At 35.0% G+C, this 20,181-nt stretch overlaps 2 protein-coding genes across 2 annotated transcripts in view; both read right to left on the reverse strand.

The window, feature by feature from the left end:
• Positions 1–15,816, reverse strand: part of LOC148952462 (uncharacterized) — a 172,973-nt gene extending 157,157 nt beyond the window's left edge. The window contains exon 1 of the mRNA XM_089088962.1: positions 15,714–15,816. The gene's annotated coding sequence lies outside the window, so the exon portion shown is untranslated. The remainder of the gene's footprint in view (positions 1–15,713) is intronic.
• The window catches only part of LOC148952463 (deoxyuridine 5'-triphosphate nucleotidohydrolase-like), a 26,609-nt gene continuing 20,460 nt past the window's right edge, over positions 14,033–20,181 (reverse strand). The window contains exons 4-5 of the mRNA XM_089089210.1: positions 15,714–15,805; positions 14,033–14,064 (exon numbers count right to left, since the gene is read on the reverse strand). Coding sequence (XP_088945336.1) covers positions 14,033–14,064; positions 15,714–15,805 — 124 coding nt within the window. The remainder of the gene's footprint in view (positions 14,065–15,713; positions 15,806–20,181) is intronic.

A 20,181-nucleotide genomic window follows, 5' to 3' on the forward strand; every position in this document is an offset into this window, starting at 1 on the left:
ACTTAACATATAATAATTTAATATTAAAATATATCCTACTTAATTTTATGTTTTCTTATAGTATTGGCTGTGTTTCTTATGAAACATTCTATCAAATTAATCTATCTAAACGAGAATAAAACTTAACCCTGCTTGACTTATGACTTCCCACCGAACCTACTGTTAAACACGCATTTGAATGCACTCATCCAGCCTACCATACTGGATCACACTTCTCATCTTTTAATCTAAGCATGAGAATCTGGTCTACACATCCTCTCCCTTACTCTCCCTTACCACCCTGTCCGTAATTCTAAACCCGAAGGTTGAACGGATGAAGAGACCTGGAAAGCATAAGAATAACATAGAAATATTATTAATTGATTTAATGTGGTACCAAGCTTAGGACCCAATATCGTAGTATTGGTTCGTAACGTCCTATTTTGTAGTTATCGAAATGTTTACTATTTTGGTTGTGTTGAAATGTAACACAGAAAGGCTCTTTTTATAAAACAGGGACTAAATATTAAAGGGCGTCTACAAGTTGAATGAAAATTGATATAAATGACGGTTGGGTTCAATAAATATAAGGTTGTCAACTGTACGAAGTCAAATTGCAGTGTCCTTCTCTGAAAACTTTACTTACAGCATCTCCTGGTCTAATTAGCGCCATCGTAGGAACTAATTTGCATCCTATACAAGGAAGCAAATTTTTGAAAGTGGAATCACTTTTGGCAAGTGGAATCACTTGACGAAGTTTTTTGAATGTCCTTCCCACAGCTTAAACATTCCTTGAAATAGAAAGGTGACCCTATCAAGCTAGTGCCTTTGGTACGTTCACTCATGTCACATTTCTCATAGAATTGTTTGTTTAAAATCACCTAAAATCCCTAAATACTTAGTCTTTATCGAAAATCATGATTTAATTCTTGTGTCTCATATCTAACTTCATATCCACTTTATTTCGGAAACTCATTTTTCATACAATCAGGGTCTGCGGCTTTATTATTTTGAGATCTTTCTAATACATTTTTCTACTCCTTCCTATTAAAAACTCTTCCATCATTTCTAAATGATGAAACTTTTTATCGTTATTTTCTATACCATTCCCTACTACCTTATTACAGTTTAACGATTCTTAAAAAAGTTCAGCTTACCTCTGATTAACACTTCTATCGCTTAGCCCCCATTACGTTAAAGCTTTATTAATTGCCTTCTCTACTTCCCTACTTTCTCTTGCTTTCTTATATTCTATCACTCAGAAACTGCTTCTTGTTTTGCCAAATTTTAAACTTTTTCGCTAACATTCCTAGCTGCTTCTGATGTTTTTTTCTTAAAACTCGCTGGCTACTTTATCTTCGGGGGTATCGAAATTACCCTTATACTCTACGCTGATGGACTACTTAAAAATCCCCTGTCAACATGTCTCAAATTCGTCCAGCAGCAAAGAATCACCTTTCTTTGTGTTTTTTATGTTTTAATTTAATTCTGTTTTTAACTTTTTGTTACCTTATGTTTTTTACTTTAAACTTTTTATGTTTTAATTCTGTTTTTATTAAATGTAATTTATTTGAGAATAATTGTCTCAATAACATGCTCAATAAATTCTTCACGAAAACTAGCTAGACGTATAAATTTTTGCATGAAAATTGTGCGTTGTCATATGAATTTACAGCAATTAATGCGTATGGCAGTGTTTTGCCATGTGTACTTACCTGGAATTTTTTTGCCTCCCTCCCCTAGATTGAAAAACAATACTATTTTTGGTAATTTTCATGAAACAAAAGAAAAAACAAATATGACCCCCCCCCCTCCCTAGATATTAAAACATACAGTTTGCCTTCCCCCCCTAAATTTTTGTTGATTGACGCCACAGCAAATACGTCATCTACTTTTATGCTGCATCGTTTATGTTTCTATACTTTTATAATTTATATTTTTACTGTATACTTGGCGGTATGAATATTATCCTTATACTGCACGCTGATGGACCACCAAAAAATCCTCTGTCAACTTGTTTTGAATGCGTCCAACAGTAATGAATCCCCATTCTTTACTTTCAGCTTTATTATGTTGATTTTGTTTTTTCAATTGGACTTCTATTCAAGAATAGCTTTCTGATTGACCAGCAATGTTTACGTTCACACGAACAATATTTAAGAAAAATATTTTGGCTGAAGAAGCTTCGTAAATGAACTTGTGTATTATTTTCACATTATTGTATTTTTCTAGGCTCGAGTAATAATAACGAAAACGAATATGAGGGAAATACAACATCTCGTAATCCTGTGAAAAGAGCCCCTTCCCCTGGGATGGGCAATGCTATGAGAACGAGAAGCATTACCTCTCCTTCAGGTCTCTGCTCATTTTTGTATTTTTCCTTTCTCTTTTTTGAATGTAATAGCTTGCGTTTTTAATTGTCTTTCTTGTCTCCCTTTCTGTTTTATCTACTATTTCTCCAATATTAAGTTCTTGCTCTCAGGGTAGTTGAACTAGCACTTTTCTATGTCTTTTGTTTTCCCCAATTATTTTTTGATCTAACGGAAAAGATCTAACCCGTGTTTGGAAATTCTGTCCTGGGTAAATTATATCCGGAAAAATTTATATATTCCTTAGGTTGTAGACCTGTCGAGTCTTTTTTTATACCTATGTTTTTAATTCTTAATAATGTTTTAATTCTTCATTCGTTTTCAAAAATCTTACCATTTTCTGTCAGAGGAGTGCATACAACTAAAACCAATCATATGAAATTAGAGCTATCAGCTTAAAGCATGTGCTTTGCCTGTATGTGATTATTTCAGCATATTTAAAGCACTGCATTTATTGACTTTTCCTTGTATATATTTTATTTACTGTACTTTTTCTAAATTGGCAAGCTGAAAAATGATACCAAATAATAAATATTCCAAAATTCCCAATTGTGCAGCAGTGGGGATACCTTCACAGACGGAGGATGGACATCTATTAGAATAGGAACGTGCCTAGGGTGCCTCCCCCTGAAATCCGAAGCTTTTGTGAATTTATGGGCACTTCTTACTCAAATTGTCAAATGTTCCTTTTTTATTTTTATTCAGCCTTCCCTAAAATTTTAAAATTTTGATTCCTCCCCCTCCCCCCCGAAAAAAACAGCCTCGCCAAAACAGTCCAAACAGATGCAGGCACTTATCTCAGGATAAATACAAGATAATGGGGAGGGGAGGACAGAAAACTAACAGGATTATAGAGAAGGAAGGAAAGGAAGAGAAGAATTGTAAAAAATATTGGGAATGTCAACGTGTCTCATTGGAACACGGGAAAAGGGCTGAAATAAGTTCCAAGTTTCATAGGTAAAGACACCAAACCAAATAACAATAATAATAACTTTCTTATTTGTTATACTGTTTATATTCGAAGCTTTAATTCTCAAATTCTGCCCAATCAGCACCTTTCTGCAAATTGTTAGTAACACATTGTTGTCAGTTAATAATTTTGTTTCCTCGAGCTAACGTAAAATTGTAATTAACAATGTAGATGGCAGAAACTAGCGTAATAACATTGGCTAGTTTATACATGGCTTTATTTTTGTTGCCACCAAACATTCTCGGAAGCAGGGGGGGGGGGGGCTCTGATATTTTGCTGGTTCAGCAAAATAAAATATAAAAACATCCGAGGTTTTTAATAATGATAATTTTGTTTTTCACCTGTCAAAAGTAACATATAGATCAATTACCTATGAATTGTCATTATAAACAATTGATGTTACTATTTACATGTTTTAAATCAGCAACAATTTCCAGAATTTGCTTAATTTGTACCTTTTTTGTACTTTCAGTGGGTTATGTTATTATTACTACCAGTTTATATAAATAAGATCAAATTATGCTTGTCAGTCTCTATGTCCGTCTGTCTTCTGTGCGTTACTACACTGTTCATCAAATGCCAAGAAACTTTAAGAAGTTATTGAGTACATTCTTGAGAAGGTTTTAGACATAAAATTCTACGGGGGAAATATGTGGGGAGCATTTTCCATGGTGATTTTTTGTGGGGGAAAGAATTTTAAGGGGGGGGGTAGGAATTTTCTTAGAGGTGTTGTGTGTGGGAGGGGGGGGGTAATTGTACGTGTAGGGAATTTTCTGGGGTGAATTTCTCAAATACTTTCAAGTTTGAAAATACGATCGTTAATAATAAATGTGGAGGAAATTTTCCGCATGGGCGAATTTTCATTAAATTTCTTTTCTTTCGATATCGCTGCAATGCGCGAAGGGTAAGGTAGTTGCAATGTATATTTATCTAAGTGGAATATTTATTAGTTATACATATCTTGCGTAGGAATCGTAAGTATCTGTCTAGGCCATATCTAGGGGGAGTATGGGGTTTCAGCCCCCATCCCTATCCCCGAAGTTTTTTTCAAACTCGTTAAAATGTGACAAAGATGCATATAAACAAATTTGACGCATTTTTAAAGTGCTAAGAAAGCCCTTTAGGGCTTTCTTAGCAGGGGCTGCATAATGTTTTTAATATTTGTGTAAAATAAACCAATCTATTTTAAAGGCACACATAAATTGCGCAGAGGCATGTTTAGCTCTGTGCACTTGAACGTTATTAAGCTGCTGAGGTCAACATATGTTGCTTGTCTTCTCAGCTATATTTGCTTACAGCGGTTCTATTACCTTCTTCCAGCAAGACTGCAATTCGTATAAACCTAAGCATTATCTTCATAGCTGATGTTGTTTGCCCCTCGAGCCCTTAAGTCTTTCAACGATTTTAATAGCTTCTTCCAGAAGGACTTCCATTCGTGGAAACTTAAACATCATCTTCATAGCTATTCTTGCAGCTATGTCACCGCTACATAACTGCATTATGGATCTGCAGCAGTAGCTACGGTATGTGCTACATAAATTTATTCCAATTCTGTTTTTTTTTCTCAGGTCCAGGTTCCCTTCCCCAGGGTCTAGTCAAACAGCGAAGTAATCTGCTGATAGATGATAATGCCAGCGATGCCGGGTCTACTGCCAGAACCGAATATCTGGGTAAGAGACTTTTTTTTTATTTTTTAAACCTTGGATAAGGAACAAACCGCTCCTATTTTGTTTCTTTTGTGTGAACATACTGGACTTCGCTGGACCTATATGCAGGCATCGCTGATCGACGAAAGCACAGAAAGCATTATAATAGCGAGATGCATGCAATAACTTGATAGTATTCAAGGAAGGTATTGCTGTTTTTTGGCAGACCGCTAATTCTCTTGGAAGATGTAACAGATGTGATTGGGATGGATAGGGTGGGGCCTAGCCATTTTGAGGGAAAGGTCACCTATTGGAAGCGACTTTAGTATTTCTAGCCAATAAATTACTGAAAAGTCCGCATTATTTACGCTTTTTTTCATACTTAAATTAAGGGCACTTCGACTACAACATTATGTGTAGCCATAACAATCTTAATTCAAGTCATAACATCAAGGAACTGAATTAACCTTAATTACTGCTACTACTACTACTACTTAAAGTCATTCACTTCAGCACCAAGGTGCCTGAGGCCAACAACTGCGCACGCTCCTCATCCACCCCAATCATTTTCAAAGCTTCACTCTTTACTGCCTCCCAAGAAGTTCCAGTTTTCTTTGAATCCTTCTGTAAGACCTCTTTCGGGACGACCTACTTTTCATTTGGTCCTAGATGAATGACCAATAAAGAATGATCTTTGGCAATATGTCATCCTTCATCCTTAAAACGTTTCCTCAACATTACAGCCTTTCTCTTATTATAGCTTTACAAAGGGGTATAGAACACATTTTCGTACAGCTTATTGTTTGATGCATGGTCAGTCAAATGGCTGCCCAAAACTGTCCGTGGACAACTCCTCGGGAAAACATCTAACAAATCCTTTTCCTGTCTTCCATAGTGTTCCGTTTCAGGACCATACTTGACCCCTGTCATCACTGCAGCTTCCAATATTCTAGTCTTGGTTCGTCAACTTATCTTCCTATTCTTCCAAACTCTTTTCAACTGTGAAAAAAAAAACACCTTTGCCCTTTCCTATTCTGCCTTTTACATCTAGACTACATCTACCATCTTTACTGATATTTCTATCCGGGTAAGTAAAGCCATCCACTTGATTCATCTTCTGGTTACCTTCCCAATTCAAACCCATCCTTGCACTCAGAACTTTCAAAGCCTCAAAAAATCATTCTTTTATTGCTGATATTTTTATCTAGGACACTCAAATCGTCTCCATAATCTAAAACTAGGAGAATTTAACCATCCCATTTTATTCCATATATAGTCTACATACTATATATATATATATATATATATATATATATATATATATATATATATATATATATATATATATATATATATATATATATATATATATATATATATACACATTTTTGAAATTATTTCAGGCCCAGACTGTTTAAACAGCCTACAGCCAAATCTAACCGCAGTATTATTTTAAACGCTGTCGAATATTGCATCTTCCCTGGAGCTGTTAATCGTCAGAGTAAACAGCAAGTTTTAGAAGAGATTGCCGCATCAGATGCCAAGCATTTCCTTGTTCTTTTCCGAGATGCCAGTTCTCAGTTCCGTGCTCTTTATGAATACTTCCCAGAATCAGAAGAAGTAATCAAACTATGGGGAAGTGGACCCAAACAAATGACAGGGAATAGGTTCGACAAATTTTTTAAGTAAGTAAAAACTTTTCTTGTTTAGGGCAGGGGTTCCCAAAAAAGGGATCTCCATCCCTGGAATATAAAAAAGGGTGGGATTACAATTACGAATGACAAGAAAATTGCTATTAAAGAAATCTGTTATCAATGGAGTTTCAATGCATCATGCTAAAGGCCCCATTTACAATGAGGTTTTAGTAACACCCCGATTTATGTAGCTTTAATTTGAGCCAATCCGATTTTTTATCGGATTTTGTAACTGGCTGAAAAAAATATCTATGAAACCTTCCGATTGGCTCATATTAGCGCTAGCTTGGGAGCGGTCCCTAATTTTTTTTTGTAGCGGTGTCGTTTTTTAAATTTTTAAAAATTGGAAAAAACCCCAACTTATACGCTATTTAACGCCCCATTGCAGTGTCAGGAACTTTAAGTAAAGTATTAGAACGCATACTACTTTCTGAAATTATGTTTGAATGTAAAGTTGGAAGATGTCCGTTCGGTTTTCGTATACGGATGAGTTGTGCGTTTGTACGCAGTCTAATGAGAAAAATCATTACAAAAACTCACGCTCGGTTTCTGCCGTTATTTCTATGTAATGTCTATATCGCCGCCGCATTTGATTTGGTTGCGCACTCTCAGCTCTCCCTAACTCTCCTGGACCAAGGACTTAACCCTTATATAGTAGCCCTCTTGTCACTCTTGTATAGTTCAGTTCGCATTTATCGGATGGAAGACTATTTTCGCCAATAGGCCTTTTAATCGGTGTTAGACAGGGATCGGTTCTGAGTTCCCTGCTCTGATCCACATCTTTTGATCCGACTCTTATATGCTATGCCGATAACTTACATATGATAAGTAGCGATGTACATGCGCTTCAAATGAATATTTGTTTAATTGTAGGTGGGTAAAAATTTTTCTAAAACCAAATTCTTTTTAATTAAAAAAAAAAAAAAAAAAAAAAAAAATAACCGCTTAGAAATATTTGTATAAGCCCAGACACGGGAAAAAAAAAACCAACATAATCTTTACTTAAATTACAGGGGGTGAATTAAAATCTACTTCCTGCTTTTTAAATTTTTTTTTTGCAACAAAGAAGTAAAAAGAACGACACTTTCTAGATTATAGCATGTAAACAATTGAAATCAGCTATTAATTGTTTCCCGAGCATGCTTTCTTAATTTTGCATTTGGAAAATGTCAACGCCTGCGAATTTGCGTTTTTCCAAAAAAAGACTGATAAATAATCGTCCGTAATCCACAAAGAAACTGTATATGGAACTGTCCGTGTTTTGGAACTAAGGGTTAGTAAAATCTCATTGAGAAGGGGTCTTTATCTAGGCAGCCAGCTCAGCCCACTGCTCCTCAATGACTCACCAACAATGGCACCAATTCTTGAAAATATAGGGGGAGGCGGCAAGGATTCCTTGTCACTTTAATACCGATTCATGAAAAGGTATTTTTCCAAGCTAATGGGCACCACTTCTCACCAACGAATTTTGATGACAACTTTAACTTTCAAGCACTGGCTCATAGCTCGTATCTTATTTCCCTCTGAAATAAGCAATCTTGCGACAACCCTGCATCTATAACCTGTGCCAAAAGGACAAGACACTTGAATCAATGAGCTCATTAGTTTTAGATTTATCCAGTCACCGGTCCATAATTACTCTATTGCTCAAATTTTTTCTTGAAGAAGGATCGAAACTAGCTTAAAAAATAGGAGATTTGTCCCTTTTTAGGCAATTTACAAACAATCCTCAACATCTTTTCAGTATAAAAAACCATGTACATAGTGGCGGTTCTAGGCCTGGACTGGGGGGCCGCTGCCCCACCCCCAGTAGTTCTGATATATTGCTTAAAAAATCGAAAATTTCTTAAAAAATATGTAATTTTTACCTTTTTTAGGCAGTTTTAAAATAAAACTCACAATATTTTCATTATAAAAAACCAGGTACTTTTGGGGGGTTATTGGCCTGGGCACGGGCGCAGCTTGCCCCCCCCCTCAACAGTTTTTCTGACATTGAGTTCCTTTATTTTATATTTTTATACTCCTATGGTTTACCTTGCCCTCCCCGTCCCCAGATTATGAAGCCTAAAACCGTTGCTGCAGGTACACCGAATTCTAGAAATGTAGTACGGATAGACGAGAGCTTCAGGTATGGAAATGACAACAAAATTGCCGCCTTACGTTGATACACCAAAACCGTAGTTGAGCAGAAAAATAGTAGGTAAAAACTTGGACAGGGAACAAATGTGTTGTGGCAAAAGTTGTTCAGCCTATTCTGGTTGTGTAATAAAGTTGAAAATTGACAAATACAATCCCCCGGTGAAATGTCCTAACTGTCGTCTTTGTTTTGAAAATCGGTTTTTTACCTAATCCAAAAAGTAAGGTTGAGATATGAGCTTCTAAAGGATAGTAATAAAACATAAACTACCATTGATTTTTAAGGCTAATTGCCATAGGTTTAGCGTAACTAATCTCATTCAATACATTTTTACCAATTTAGGTTAGTTTTGCCAATCTTTCCTGCAAGATTCTAATTGTACTACCGACTTCACAAAAAACAATATGTCCCAGTAAGACCGTCCAAGCATGATGTGGTGTTTTGGCCAGTTTAGTTTTCATGAAATTATAATTATAATTTTGTCATGATTATTGAATTAATATTGTATTAACTGTTTTTACATTATTTATTGTTGAAATTTATCATTATGAAGTTAATTCTAACCAATTATAATTTTCTTTAACTTAAATTTTATAATTATAATCGTTTTTATCATTATATTCAAATTATAATTTGTCTACCCCAATCCTTGAAACCTGAAAAACTTCTTTTTGGGAAAGTTTTTTTTAACTAATGAAATACAAGAGCAAGAATATATCTGTTTCTTCTATATTTACAACTAGTTTACATCATCCTCCCACAAAATAAAGCTTACGGTTACCTGGTATAGGTGTAGTGGATGGAGCCGAAGTCCTGAAGATTAAGGTGTACAGGTTCGAATCCCGTACGGTGCCAGGAAAGTCTATCATGTCGGTAATCGAAACAGTTTTTTTCTTATATAATTAAATTGATATTGTTTTAATTTTTTTATATTATTTATTATTGAAATTTATCATTGTGAGTTTAATTCTAGCCAATTATAATTTTCTTTAACGTAATTTTTATAATTATATTTATTTTTACCATTATATCCAAGTTATAATTTGTCTACCCCAATCCTTGAAACCTGACGCAAATTTGATGCCTTAAGGGGGATAACAGAGGAAATAAAAAGTTCAAAATTATCCGTCAGCTGAGTCCGTAAAGCATCCTGCCCCTTTTCTTAGCATTCAACCTAATCCTTTGGATAAGCTGTTAGACTAATTCATCAATCTTTTAATGGGAGTAATCAATCAATCTTTTAATGGGATTGTAGTTGCATGCAGCTTCTGCTTACGTAGTAGTTTAACACTCTGGCTATCCTCTATGCTTTTTGAATAAGCTAATCGTAACATTCTTTTTAAGTGAATTTTTTTTGCAAATGATGTCTTTTTCTCGCATTTGTTTTGATTTCTAATTTAGTAATCGTTTATTTCGTTTGCTCCCCAGAAATGTAAGCCCTAGTAAAAAGATCAACCACAAATATCATGCTGTTTATAAGTTATGTAAGATTATGCAGTGTGATGTCTTCCGGTGACAATTGGACTATCCATCATAAAATATAAGAAGGTTTAAGTCTCACCTTGAAGTCACTTGGAGGAGCTGGGTGAATATTATCACCCCATCAATTTTCAAAGAGGACACTTTATACCGTCTCCAAGCCGGAAAATTTTGTTAAATGTTAAGCTCTCTAAGTTATTACAAGAATATACATTCAGGGGATTTAGGCCAATTAACTTGTAGTTAGTAATTTCATTTTATTTCGTTTGAATGACTTCATGCTCTTTCGTCATTTTATAAATCAGTCCCGGATGAATTACGTTGAAGTAAGGATACTGAGATTGTTTTGATGATCTTTTAGATTCGTTTTTTAAAATTATTTTCAGTTTTAAAACTTGTATTTTGATGTAAGCTTGTTTTTATATATATTTTTTCTTTAATGTTGTTCTGAAGACGGCCCTTGGACATAGGGCCGAAATATTCACCGATTTAAATTGCACTGTCTTGGAAGAAAAAAAAAAATTCCCTATTGTTTTTAAGTTGTGTTCGTTTGAGAGTTTAAGTTATATATCTTTCAAGCAACTTCGAATTATTTAACTGTCTGTATTTTTCTAAGCATCGATATTTTGCAAAACATTGATCGAGATAATGAGAAATTTGGCAATTCTCGAGTTTCTGGCAAAAAGACAGACACTGACTATTATCCTATAACCTAGGTTGTCGTTTAACGAGACAACACAGTGCCTTGTTTTTCAACAAACAGTAGAATATCTTATTAAAGTGTTGTTAAACAAGAGAATAAAAAACAGGCTAGGCTATATTATATGTCAAGCCCGTCCCATCTTTGGAAAATAGTATCTCTTGTCTCTTTATTACTTTTAGTAGGTGCACAAGAATAAAAATATGTGCAACTGATTTTAAAATTGGTTAAAAATTATAGCAGGGGCACAAAAATGGTGAGCTTATGAGTCTAAACCCCTCCCCCAGAATAACGTGATGTTAAACAAATAGACCCTAAATATTGCAGGAAAGTTCCGTTTTAGAACTTAAAAGTAGTCGATTTTGGTTGTTTAAAATAAATTGCAGAAAATTACAAGTGAGCTATTCAAAAATATGGCAAAAACAGCAATCCTGAAATTTGATCTTTGATTCTTTTGTAATATTTTTCACAAGCGAGCAGAACATAATCAATGCATTCGAAATTTATTTCAGAACCATATGGGTCATTTTTACTATAAGCGGAGCATTATCTATTAGCCTATATTTGATCAAACAGTTCGTGGTAACGAACTGTAAGTAAAAAGTGACCCGGCTCAATAGTAACCGAAACTCTAAAAACGGAATTTTGATAACAATAGATATATAAAAAGAATTGGCTTATTGTGCTGATTTCAAATATATAAGTTTCTTAAGGTTTAGTCTAACCCATTAATGGCTACGAGCTTGAGAAAATTTGCCTGAATTTCCAAAAAAGGGGGAATCACCCTATAAAAGTCATAGAATCTGAATGAAAATCACACCATCAGATTTAGCATATCAGAAAACCATACTGTAGAGGTTTCAAGTTCCTATCTGCAAAAATGTGGAATTTTGTATTTTTTGCCAGAAGAAAGACCACGGATGCGTGTTTATTTGTTTTTTTTTTCAGAGGTGATCGTATCGACCCAGTGGTCCTAGAATATCGGGCGAGGGCTCATTCGAAAAGAAATTAAAAGTTATGGTGCCCTTTGTAAGTGATCAAAAAGATTGGAGGGCAACTAGGCCCCCGTCCCCGCCCCCTTTTCCCCAAATTTTCCAATCAAAATTTTGAGATAACCATTTCGTTCATCATAGTTGAAAGGCCCAATAGCTATGCCTTTTGATATGATACGACCCATAGCCCCAGGGGAAAGGTCTTTAAGTTATAAAATTTGTCCATTGTTTACCCATAGTATTTGTTATTGGGAAGAATGCATACATTTTAAGGTGGACGGGACCGAATTTTCTGCTAGGAGTTTTTCCACGGGAAAACTTTCCATGGGGAGAGGGGGGGGGGGTTTCAAGGGGGTGAACTTGTCAGGGGAAATTACACACTGGGGGAATTTGCAGGAATTCTTACACAAAATTATTTTTATATGTCTTGCTTTCTCTTTTTCCGTCTCGATTTTATGGGTGGGAGCTGTTAAGGGTAATAGTCCTGAGAAAATTTTCACCGGGGTTGAATTGTCTAGAGTATATTTCCGTGAGGAGGGTATTTCTTCGTGGAGGTGGGGCCAGATTTCCTGGGATTGTTTGAAAAACGATCAGACATTAAGTTTAAAAAAAAGACAAATTTTTCAACTGAAAGTAAGGAACAACAATAAAATTTAAAACGAACAAAAATGATTACATATATGAAAGGGGTTGCTTCCTCATCAACACCTCATTTTTTACGCTAAAGTTGGATTTTGTCCAAATTCTTTAAGAATGACTCCTGAAACACAAGGGTCGTTTAATTAGAACAAGAAAAAGTCTTTTTAACAGTACTAAAACACCTTAGCGTAAAGAGTGAGATGTACAGGAGGAGGTAACACCCTTCATATACGTAATAATTTCTGGTTCGCTTTAATTTTTAATGTTGCTCCTTACTTTCAATTGAAAAAACTTACTTTTTTATTTAATTCTTGGGAAAGTCATCCTGATCCCGATTTATCGGTCTTTCTTGTTAACCGATTTTAGAATTGTTAACTGAATGAGAAGGATGATCAAAAATAAAAAAAAGTAACTTTTTATGCCGCAATTTTTTGGAGGAGAAGCCAAATTAAAATTTTTATAAAAATATTTGAGCATAAATTATCATAAGATTTTTGGGTGTAATTCTAAATGAACAGGTTTGACGCAGTAATGTCAATTGGGGAAAGGGAGGTAAAAGAGAAAGGGTTGATAATGTTTTTGAAGAAAGAGCAGAAAATATTCAACCCATTAGAAATTTATTTTGGTTTTCTGTTTGATTAGTTAATTTTTATATCTCCTATCATTTTATTTTTGTCAAGTGAAACATACTTTTTAATTTGGTTCTTATAATTATCATAACTTATTTATCTGATAATTACACTTGTTACTCATATTCATATTTGCAGTGGCGACGTTGGGCATGTGTGACCTATGTAGCCACATAGGGCCCCGTGCCACTAGGGCCCCAATTCTCAGGGAGGCACTAACCCAAAAATAAAAGGCAGCTTCAATACTTTGCCATCTCTCTGCATTATGTAAACATTGTAAAAAAGAATCCCTCATGCTGCAAGGCTAAAACTTACCCTGAAATCAGATTTGAGACCACAAAGACACATACACAATAAAATTAAATTAGATGAAAGACATAGATTTAATTCCACGATTTATAGCAACAGTCATCAGGGTCCCTTAAATTGGTATTGCACAGGGCCCAGAAAGATCTAGCGCCGCCCCTGTATATTTGTTAATTAAAGGACTCTTCAGGGGAGAGGGGATCAAGACATGAAGAAACCCTTTTAGGTCGCAATTTTTCGTAATATGATACAAAAGAATTATCATAAAACTGTTTCGGCGTAAATCTGTACAATAATCTCAAATACAATTTTAAATGATCAGTCTCAACACATGAACATCTTTGGTTGTGGAGGGGGGGGGGACATAAATACCTTCTGTGACTTCGGATTTAAAAAAAAATAATAGTTCTGAAGAACGACGAGAACAAAATAAGTGCATTCGAGGTCAATTTCTGTGCCACATTGCCATTTACTTTTTATATCTCTATCATTTTATTTTTTATCAAGTGGAATATTTCCTTTTCCTAGAAATAATGGAACAAAAATTGGCATAGGAATATCAAATGCAATTCCAAATCAAAACAGATTTAACACACGAATATCCCTGGAAGGGGAGGAGCAAATAAGCACAATCCCTTAAAATAAATAAAAAATCGTAGAAGTTTTGAAGGCGGTAAATTACCTAAGAAATTAGATTCTCTTTAGTTTAAGGAGCTTTACGAAATAAGTTAGTCTATATAAGAACGCAAAATTTTAAAAGACATCTTAAATATAATAAAAATTTATTTAATGGCACAGCAAAAACGCCAGAAGTTGAAATTTGATATGAACATGCCGGACTGTGGTTTATTTTGATTGTTTTTCCTTGATATTGCGCAACCATGTGCGGGAACACCTTCATTTAAATACATTTTTGTCACAATGGCATCATTAAAGTAGTATTATAGGCAATTATATCTTTCTGGATGTTATTTTTTTTTGTCGATCCCAATTCGATTTTTTAGTATTTGATTATTGTGGAAAAGAGAGATCATTTAAGAGAGACTATGCTCTGGGACGTTTCTAGCACCTTTTAAAAATATAATTTCTAATCTTTCGCTGAACATAAGTTGGGTACAAATCGTACAATTCAGCATCAAAGAAATGAAAATCGAAATTGCGGCTCAATAGCCAAGACAGCCAAAATCAGACTATCCTATTTGTGGATAAGCCATGCTCATCACTAGGCCCTAGAAACGCAATACCACCAGAAGTCGTGATGATCGATTGCAAACCGCAAAGCTGTGTTTCCAACTCGGAAAAAAAGTAAAAAAAAAAAGAATACTGGGCTATGTTATGTTTGAAAAGCCAACAGATCAGCAAACTAAACAAATTGTGAAGTTTTGGTTAAGGAAAATCTTCGGCGAACCTCCCTCCCCTCCCCCCAAAAAACATTTCATTTATATTCCCAACCTTGTTTGAGGATGATATTTCATCACCTATTTGTGCAAATTTCCAACTATTGTGTTAATAATACGATTTTTTTAATGAAATTGGCTGATGTTGAATAGCTAGCTTATGTGCTTAGCAATTTCATATTGAAATAAAATAAAAAAATATATACGGTAATTTGTTACAACAGTAACAAATTATTTGTTCGTTATAGAAAGGCAGTGTAGTCTAGGGAAAGGATCCTTAGTATAAGGTATTATGTTGAAGATAAAATAGTAAATTTGTATACTAACCAATTTGTGATAAACAAGTGTGACACGACGGCTATATGTGTTATTTGAAAAAAGAAAAATTAGTAGACCTCTAAAACCATAAGGAATTAAGTCATTTATAGGATGTTAAAAAAATGACAAAAAGGGTTGGCAGTACTTGTGTCGGAAGTATTATATCACTTTTTTGTAACTCACGTTGTATTCACGGGGGTCTCTGCCACCCCAGATTATTTTGCCTCCTTCTTATATTTTGAAAAATATCGTTTTTGGTTTGTCCATTGAAAATGTTTTTTTGTACTTTCTTTGAATAAAATAAAAGTGCAAAATTGCCACCATAGAACTTGAAAAATACGCCCCCTAATCTCTGTGAATTTAGCCACTGCATAAAACAGTCTTATTGAAACTTTCTCATTGATTAAAGTTGTAAGTTCAAACTAGAAAATAGTAAATGGCTCGTAATAGAAACTTACTGGGATTTCCAGATGGTGGGATTGTTTCCACATCCATATTCACTTGTTCTAGTTTCTTTGTATCTGATTCTCTGGCCTGTCTAGCGTCTATTCTAAAAAAAAAGAACACAAAAAGATTAGATATTTCTCGGCTTTTAGTCATTAAGGTTTGTTTCTTTTTGTTGTTAGTTCCTTCTTTAACCTAGGATATTATTTTACGATTGAGTTCGCTGTGGCATCACTCAGAGGGGTGGCATATCAACCCCACCTAAGGCGCAGGAGCTCCATTTACATCAGACTAAGGAGGGGGGGAGAGGTAATAAAAATGTTTCATTTCTTCTGAAAATAATTATTTTCAAAGGATCTCAGTCATCTCTTAAATAATGAGTACATCCATGGTTCCGACCCCACATGTAAATGGATGTCGGAACAAAGTGGGTGCTGAAAGCTTGCTTCGAGGGGTACCGAAGTCTAGGCTAAATAAATACCCATGTCCAACAATCTTAAAGTCTAAACCTAAATTGGCCATCCGCCACTTATGAATCCTGCGGTAAAATAGGGAATTTGTGGCAGGCATTAAAGTGGAAATTACCTTGGGGTAGTTGAAAATATCTAAAATACCTAGTATCCTTACAGTAAGATAAGGCCTGAAACTGCTCTAAAACCTGACATCTAAAGACTTCCACATTTTTAAGCTTCTTTTCTATATCTTGATTTTTCTTCTCCTTTGTTGCCAAGCAAGTTCTTATTTCACCACTATTTAGGCCTGTGATTCCCAACGCGGAGCGCAGGCCCCATCGGAGGGGCATGGCAGTATTTTGGTGGGTCACGGGCAGGTGGTACACCCTTTGCCTGACTATACTTTGGAGCCTTAATTTTGAAAGAAACAATAACATTTTTCATGTGAATGACGTCATATTCATCAAACAGTTCGTGGTAACGAACTGTAAGTAAGGAGCGACCCGGCTCAATGGTAATCGAAACTCTAAAAAACGGAATTTTGATCCCAGTAGATGCATCAAAAGAATATATAAGTTTCATCAAGTTTAGTCGTACCCATCAAAAGTTACGCGCCTGAGAAAACTTGGCTGATTTTCAAAAAAAGGGAGAAAGACCCCCTAAAAATTATAGAACCTTAATGAAAATCACACCATCATATTCGGCGTATAAGAAAACCCTACTGTAGAGGTTTTAAGCACCCATCTACAAAAATGTGGAATTTTGCATTTTTTGCCAGAAGAAAGATCACGGATGCGTGTTTATTTGTTTTTTTTTTTTTTGTTTTTTTTTTTCCAGGGGTGTTCGCAAAGACCTAGTGGTCCTATAATTTCGAGGGTGGGCTCATTGGAATTAAAACTAAAAGTTTTATTGCCATTTTTAAGTGACCAAAAAAAATGGAGGGCAACTAGGCCCCCTCCCACGCTCATTTTTTTCCCAAAGTCACCCGATCAAAATTTCGAGATATCCATTTTGTTCAGCATGGTCGAAAATATGATAACTATGTCTTTTAAGATGACTTAATCCCCCGAAGTCCCCGGGGTAGGGCTGAAAGTTATGAACTTTACCCAATAATAACATATAGTATTGGTTATTGGGAAGTATACAGACGTTTCCAGGGGGGATTTGTTTTGGTAGGTGGGGTGGGGTGGGTCGGGGGTTATATGGGAGGATCTTTCCATGAAGGAAGTTTTCATGGGGGAAGGGTCATTGCTATGAAGGGGGCGCCGGATTTCCCATCATTATTAAAAAAAAAGATCAGAAATTAAATGAAAAAAAAATGGATTTTTTCAACTAAAAGTAAGGAGCTACATCAAAACTTAAAACGAACAGAAAATATTACGTATATGATTGGGTTCATCCCCTAGTCAATACCTCGCTCTTTAAGCCAAAGAATTTCCAGTACTTTAATTATATCTACTTATCCTAATTAATGGCCCCTGTGATTAAGGGGTCATTTTTACAGAATTGGAACAAAAATCAAACTTTAGCTTAAAGAGTAAGGTATTGACTAGGGGGTGAACCCCCTAATATACGCATTAAAAATCTATGAATATAAAAGTTCGTTACGTAAGTTAATTCGTAAGTTACGTATATTTATTACTAATAAAAACGTTCCTAAATAAAACTAAACAAATTTCGAGAAAGCCATTTAACCAAATAAAAGTAAAATTAATATGTATATTTTGTTTTAAATATTCATGTACGGTGAGCCAATATGAAAACCAGCATTAATTCAATAACGTTCCAAAATTAAATAATAAAAAAACAAGTTTTTTTAACTGAAAGTAAGGAACGACGTTAAAACTTAAAACGAACAGAAATTATTCCGTATATGAAAGGGGCTGTCCCTCCTCAACGCCTCGCTCTTTACGCTAAAGTTTGACTTCACATAAAGAAAGAAAAACGAGCAAAAATTGGGTTTTTATAGGAAAAATGAAGATACTGAAAAAACGAAGCGAATATTTCGAGAGGACAAACGCCTCTCTTCTTCAGCGCGAAACGAAACGATGTATCAATAAAAGCCAAAAATTAAAAGAATTAAAACCAACTACCTAAAAACCATAAAAGCGAGTTTTTCGCCAATATCCGCGATTTGCAAAAAATCCAAAAAATATGATCTACCATCGACGGATACTAGTGAACAACTGAACAAAGGAAAGGAATCAATTCATTCACTCGAAAAACAAAACGAACCAGCAATTACATAAGTTGGAAAACTATGTCATTTGATTTCGGATTTTAATTAAGGCATTTCTTGCAGACACCCTTTGAGACCTAAGGGGTTGTTCACGTGTTTGATTAGATGACTGGGAAAGTGGTTCAAGGTTTATTTCAGGGATTACTAAAGTATCGGCTTCTCTTTTGAGAAAACCGAAATATGACTCGTTTATTCTTAAATCACCGGAATCTCTGTTTAAAGTTAGACCTAAATGTTGGTATTTATAAATTTCAACAGCTTCTCTATAGTGCTGGACAATACCTTTATCATTCGAAATAAGACTAGCTTAATTAAACAAAATAGTATGGTCTGGTTTTTCAAAAATGTGCTCTGCAAGGGCAGAGTAAAAATTTTCTGGTTTTTTCCGCTTTTTAAGTGTATTATTAATTGAACTAGAATGCTGGGTTAATCTATCTGTTAGTCGCTGATTAGTTCTTCCGATATACCAAAGACCACACGAACAAGGAATTCTGTAGACACCGGAGTTTTCACCTATTGGGATAGGGTCTTTTCCTCGATAAATTTGGGACCTGATAGTTTTTCTGGGTCTATAATAAGTGTAAGTGTTATTTTTCCTTAGATTTTTTGAAATGTGGTCTGAAATCCCTTTAATGTATGGGAGACCAAGATAAACTGAATTTTCCCTTTGATTTGTGTTTTCTGTGGAACTATCTGATAATCTTTTAATGCCTTTTGCAATTACAGAATTTATTAAACTAATTGGATAACCATTCCCAAATAAAATATCTCTAAGGTGGTTGAGTTCTAAATCCAAGAAACGTGTTGAACAAACTTTCAAAGCTCTATCAACTAGAGAAGTGACAACTCCTCTTTTCACAGCAGGAGAATGATTGGAGGAATAACTTAAGTAACGGTCATTGTGTGTGGGTTTTCTATTTACACTAAACTCCAAACATGAATCATATCGGTGCACCAGAACATCTAAGAAGGGAAGACGCCTCTCTATCTCTGATTCCTGAGTAAATTTCAGTTTTGGATCCAAGGAGTTGAGCAAGTGAAGAACAGAACCCAGAGACTCGTCACCATGCTCCCATAAATAAAAAATGTCATCTTTAAAACGAACCCAAAACTCAGGCCCACAAGAACTTTGCAAAATAGCCCTTTCTTCAAGGTCTTCCTTGAAAATATAAGCCTGTATTGGAGAAAGGGGGGCACCCATGGAAAGCCCATATTTCTGTCTATTAAAAATGCCTCTATCATGGAAGTAAAAAGAAGTTCTGTTACAAAGGGCTGTAAGCGAAAGAAGTGTCTGATTCGAAAGAGTAGATTTTTCTGATATAGATGGGTTAAAATTAAGTTTTTGCTCCAAAAACAGTTCGACCTTTTGAGGATCACAATTGGTATACATTGAATCTGCATCAAAACTGCCAATTCTTGTATTTGGTTTAACCGAAACTGGCTTTACCTTGGAAACAAAATCAGCGGAATTTTTAATATAGGATTTTTGAGCCTGAATTAGTGGGCGAAATATCACTGATAAGAATTTTCCTATTTTTGCTGTAGGAGAATTAAAAGAAGAAACAATGGGTCGAAGTGGATTACCGGGCTTATGAACTTTAGGAAGACCATAAAAGCGAGGGGACGTGCATCCGCGTGGGTAAAACCTTTTGTACAACTGATCTCTAATTTCACCTTTTCCTTTTAGATAAGAAAGCTCTTTTCGGACTTCCTGTACAAATTTTTCTGTGGGATCGGTAACTAATTGTTCATATGTGTTAGAATCATTTAAAATTTCTCTGATTTTTTTTG

The sequence above is a fragment of the Artemia sp. Qi Xiang Cuo genome, chromosome 5 (assembly GCF_049724085.1).
Source record: "Artemia sp. Qi Xiang Cuo chromosome 5, ASM4972408v1, whole genome shotgun sequence".
Classification (NCBI taxonomy): Eukaryota; Metazoa; Arthropoda; class Branchiopoda; order Anostraca; family Artemiidae; genus Artemia; species Artemia sp. Qi Xiang Cuo.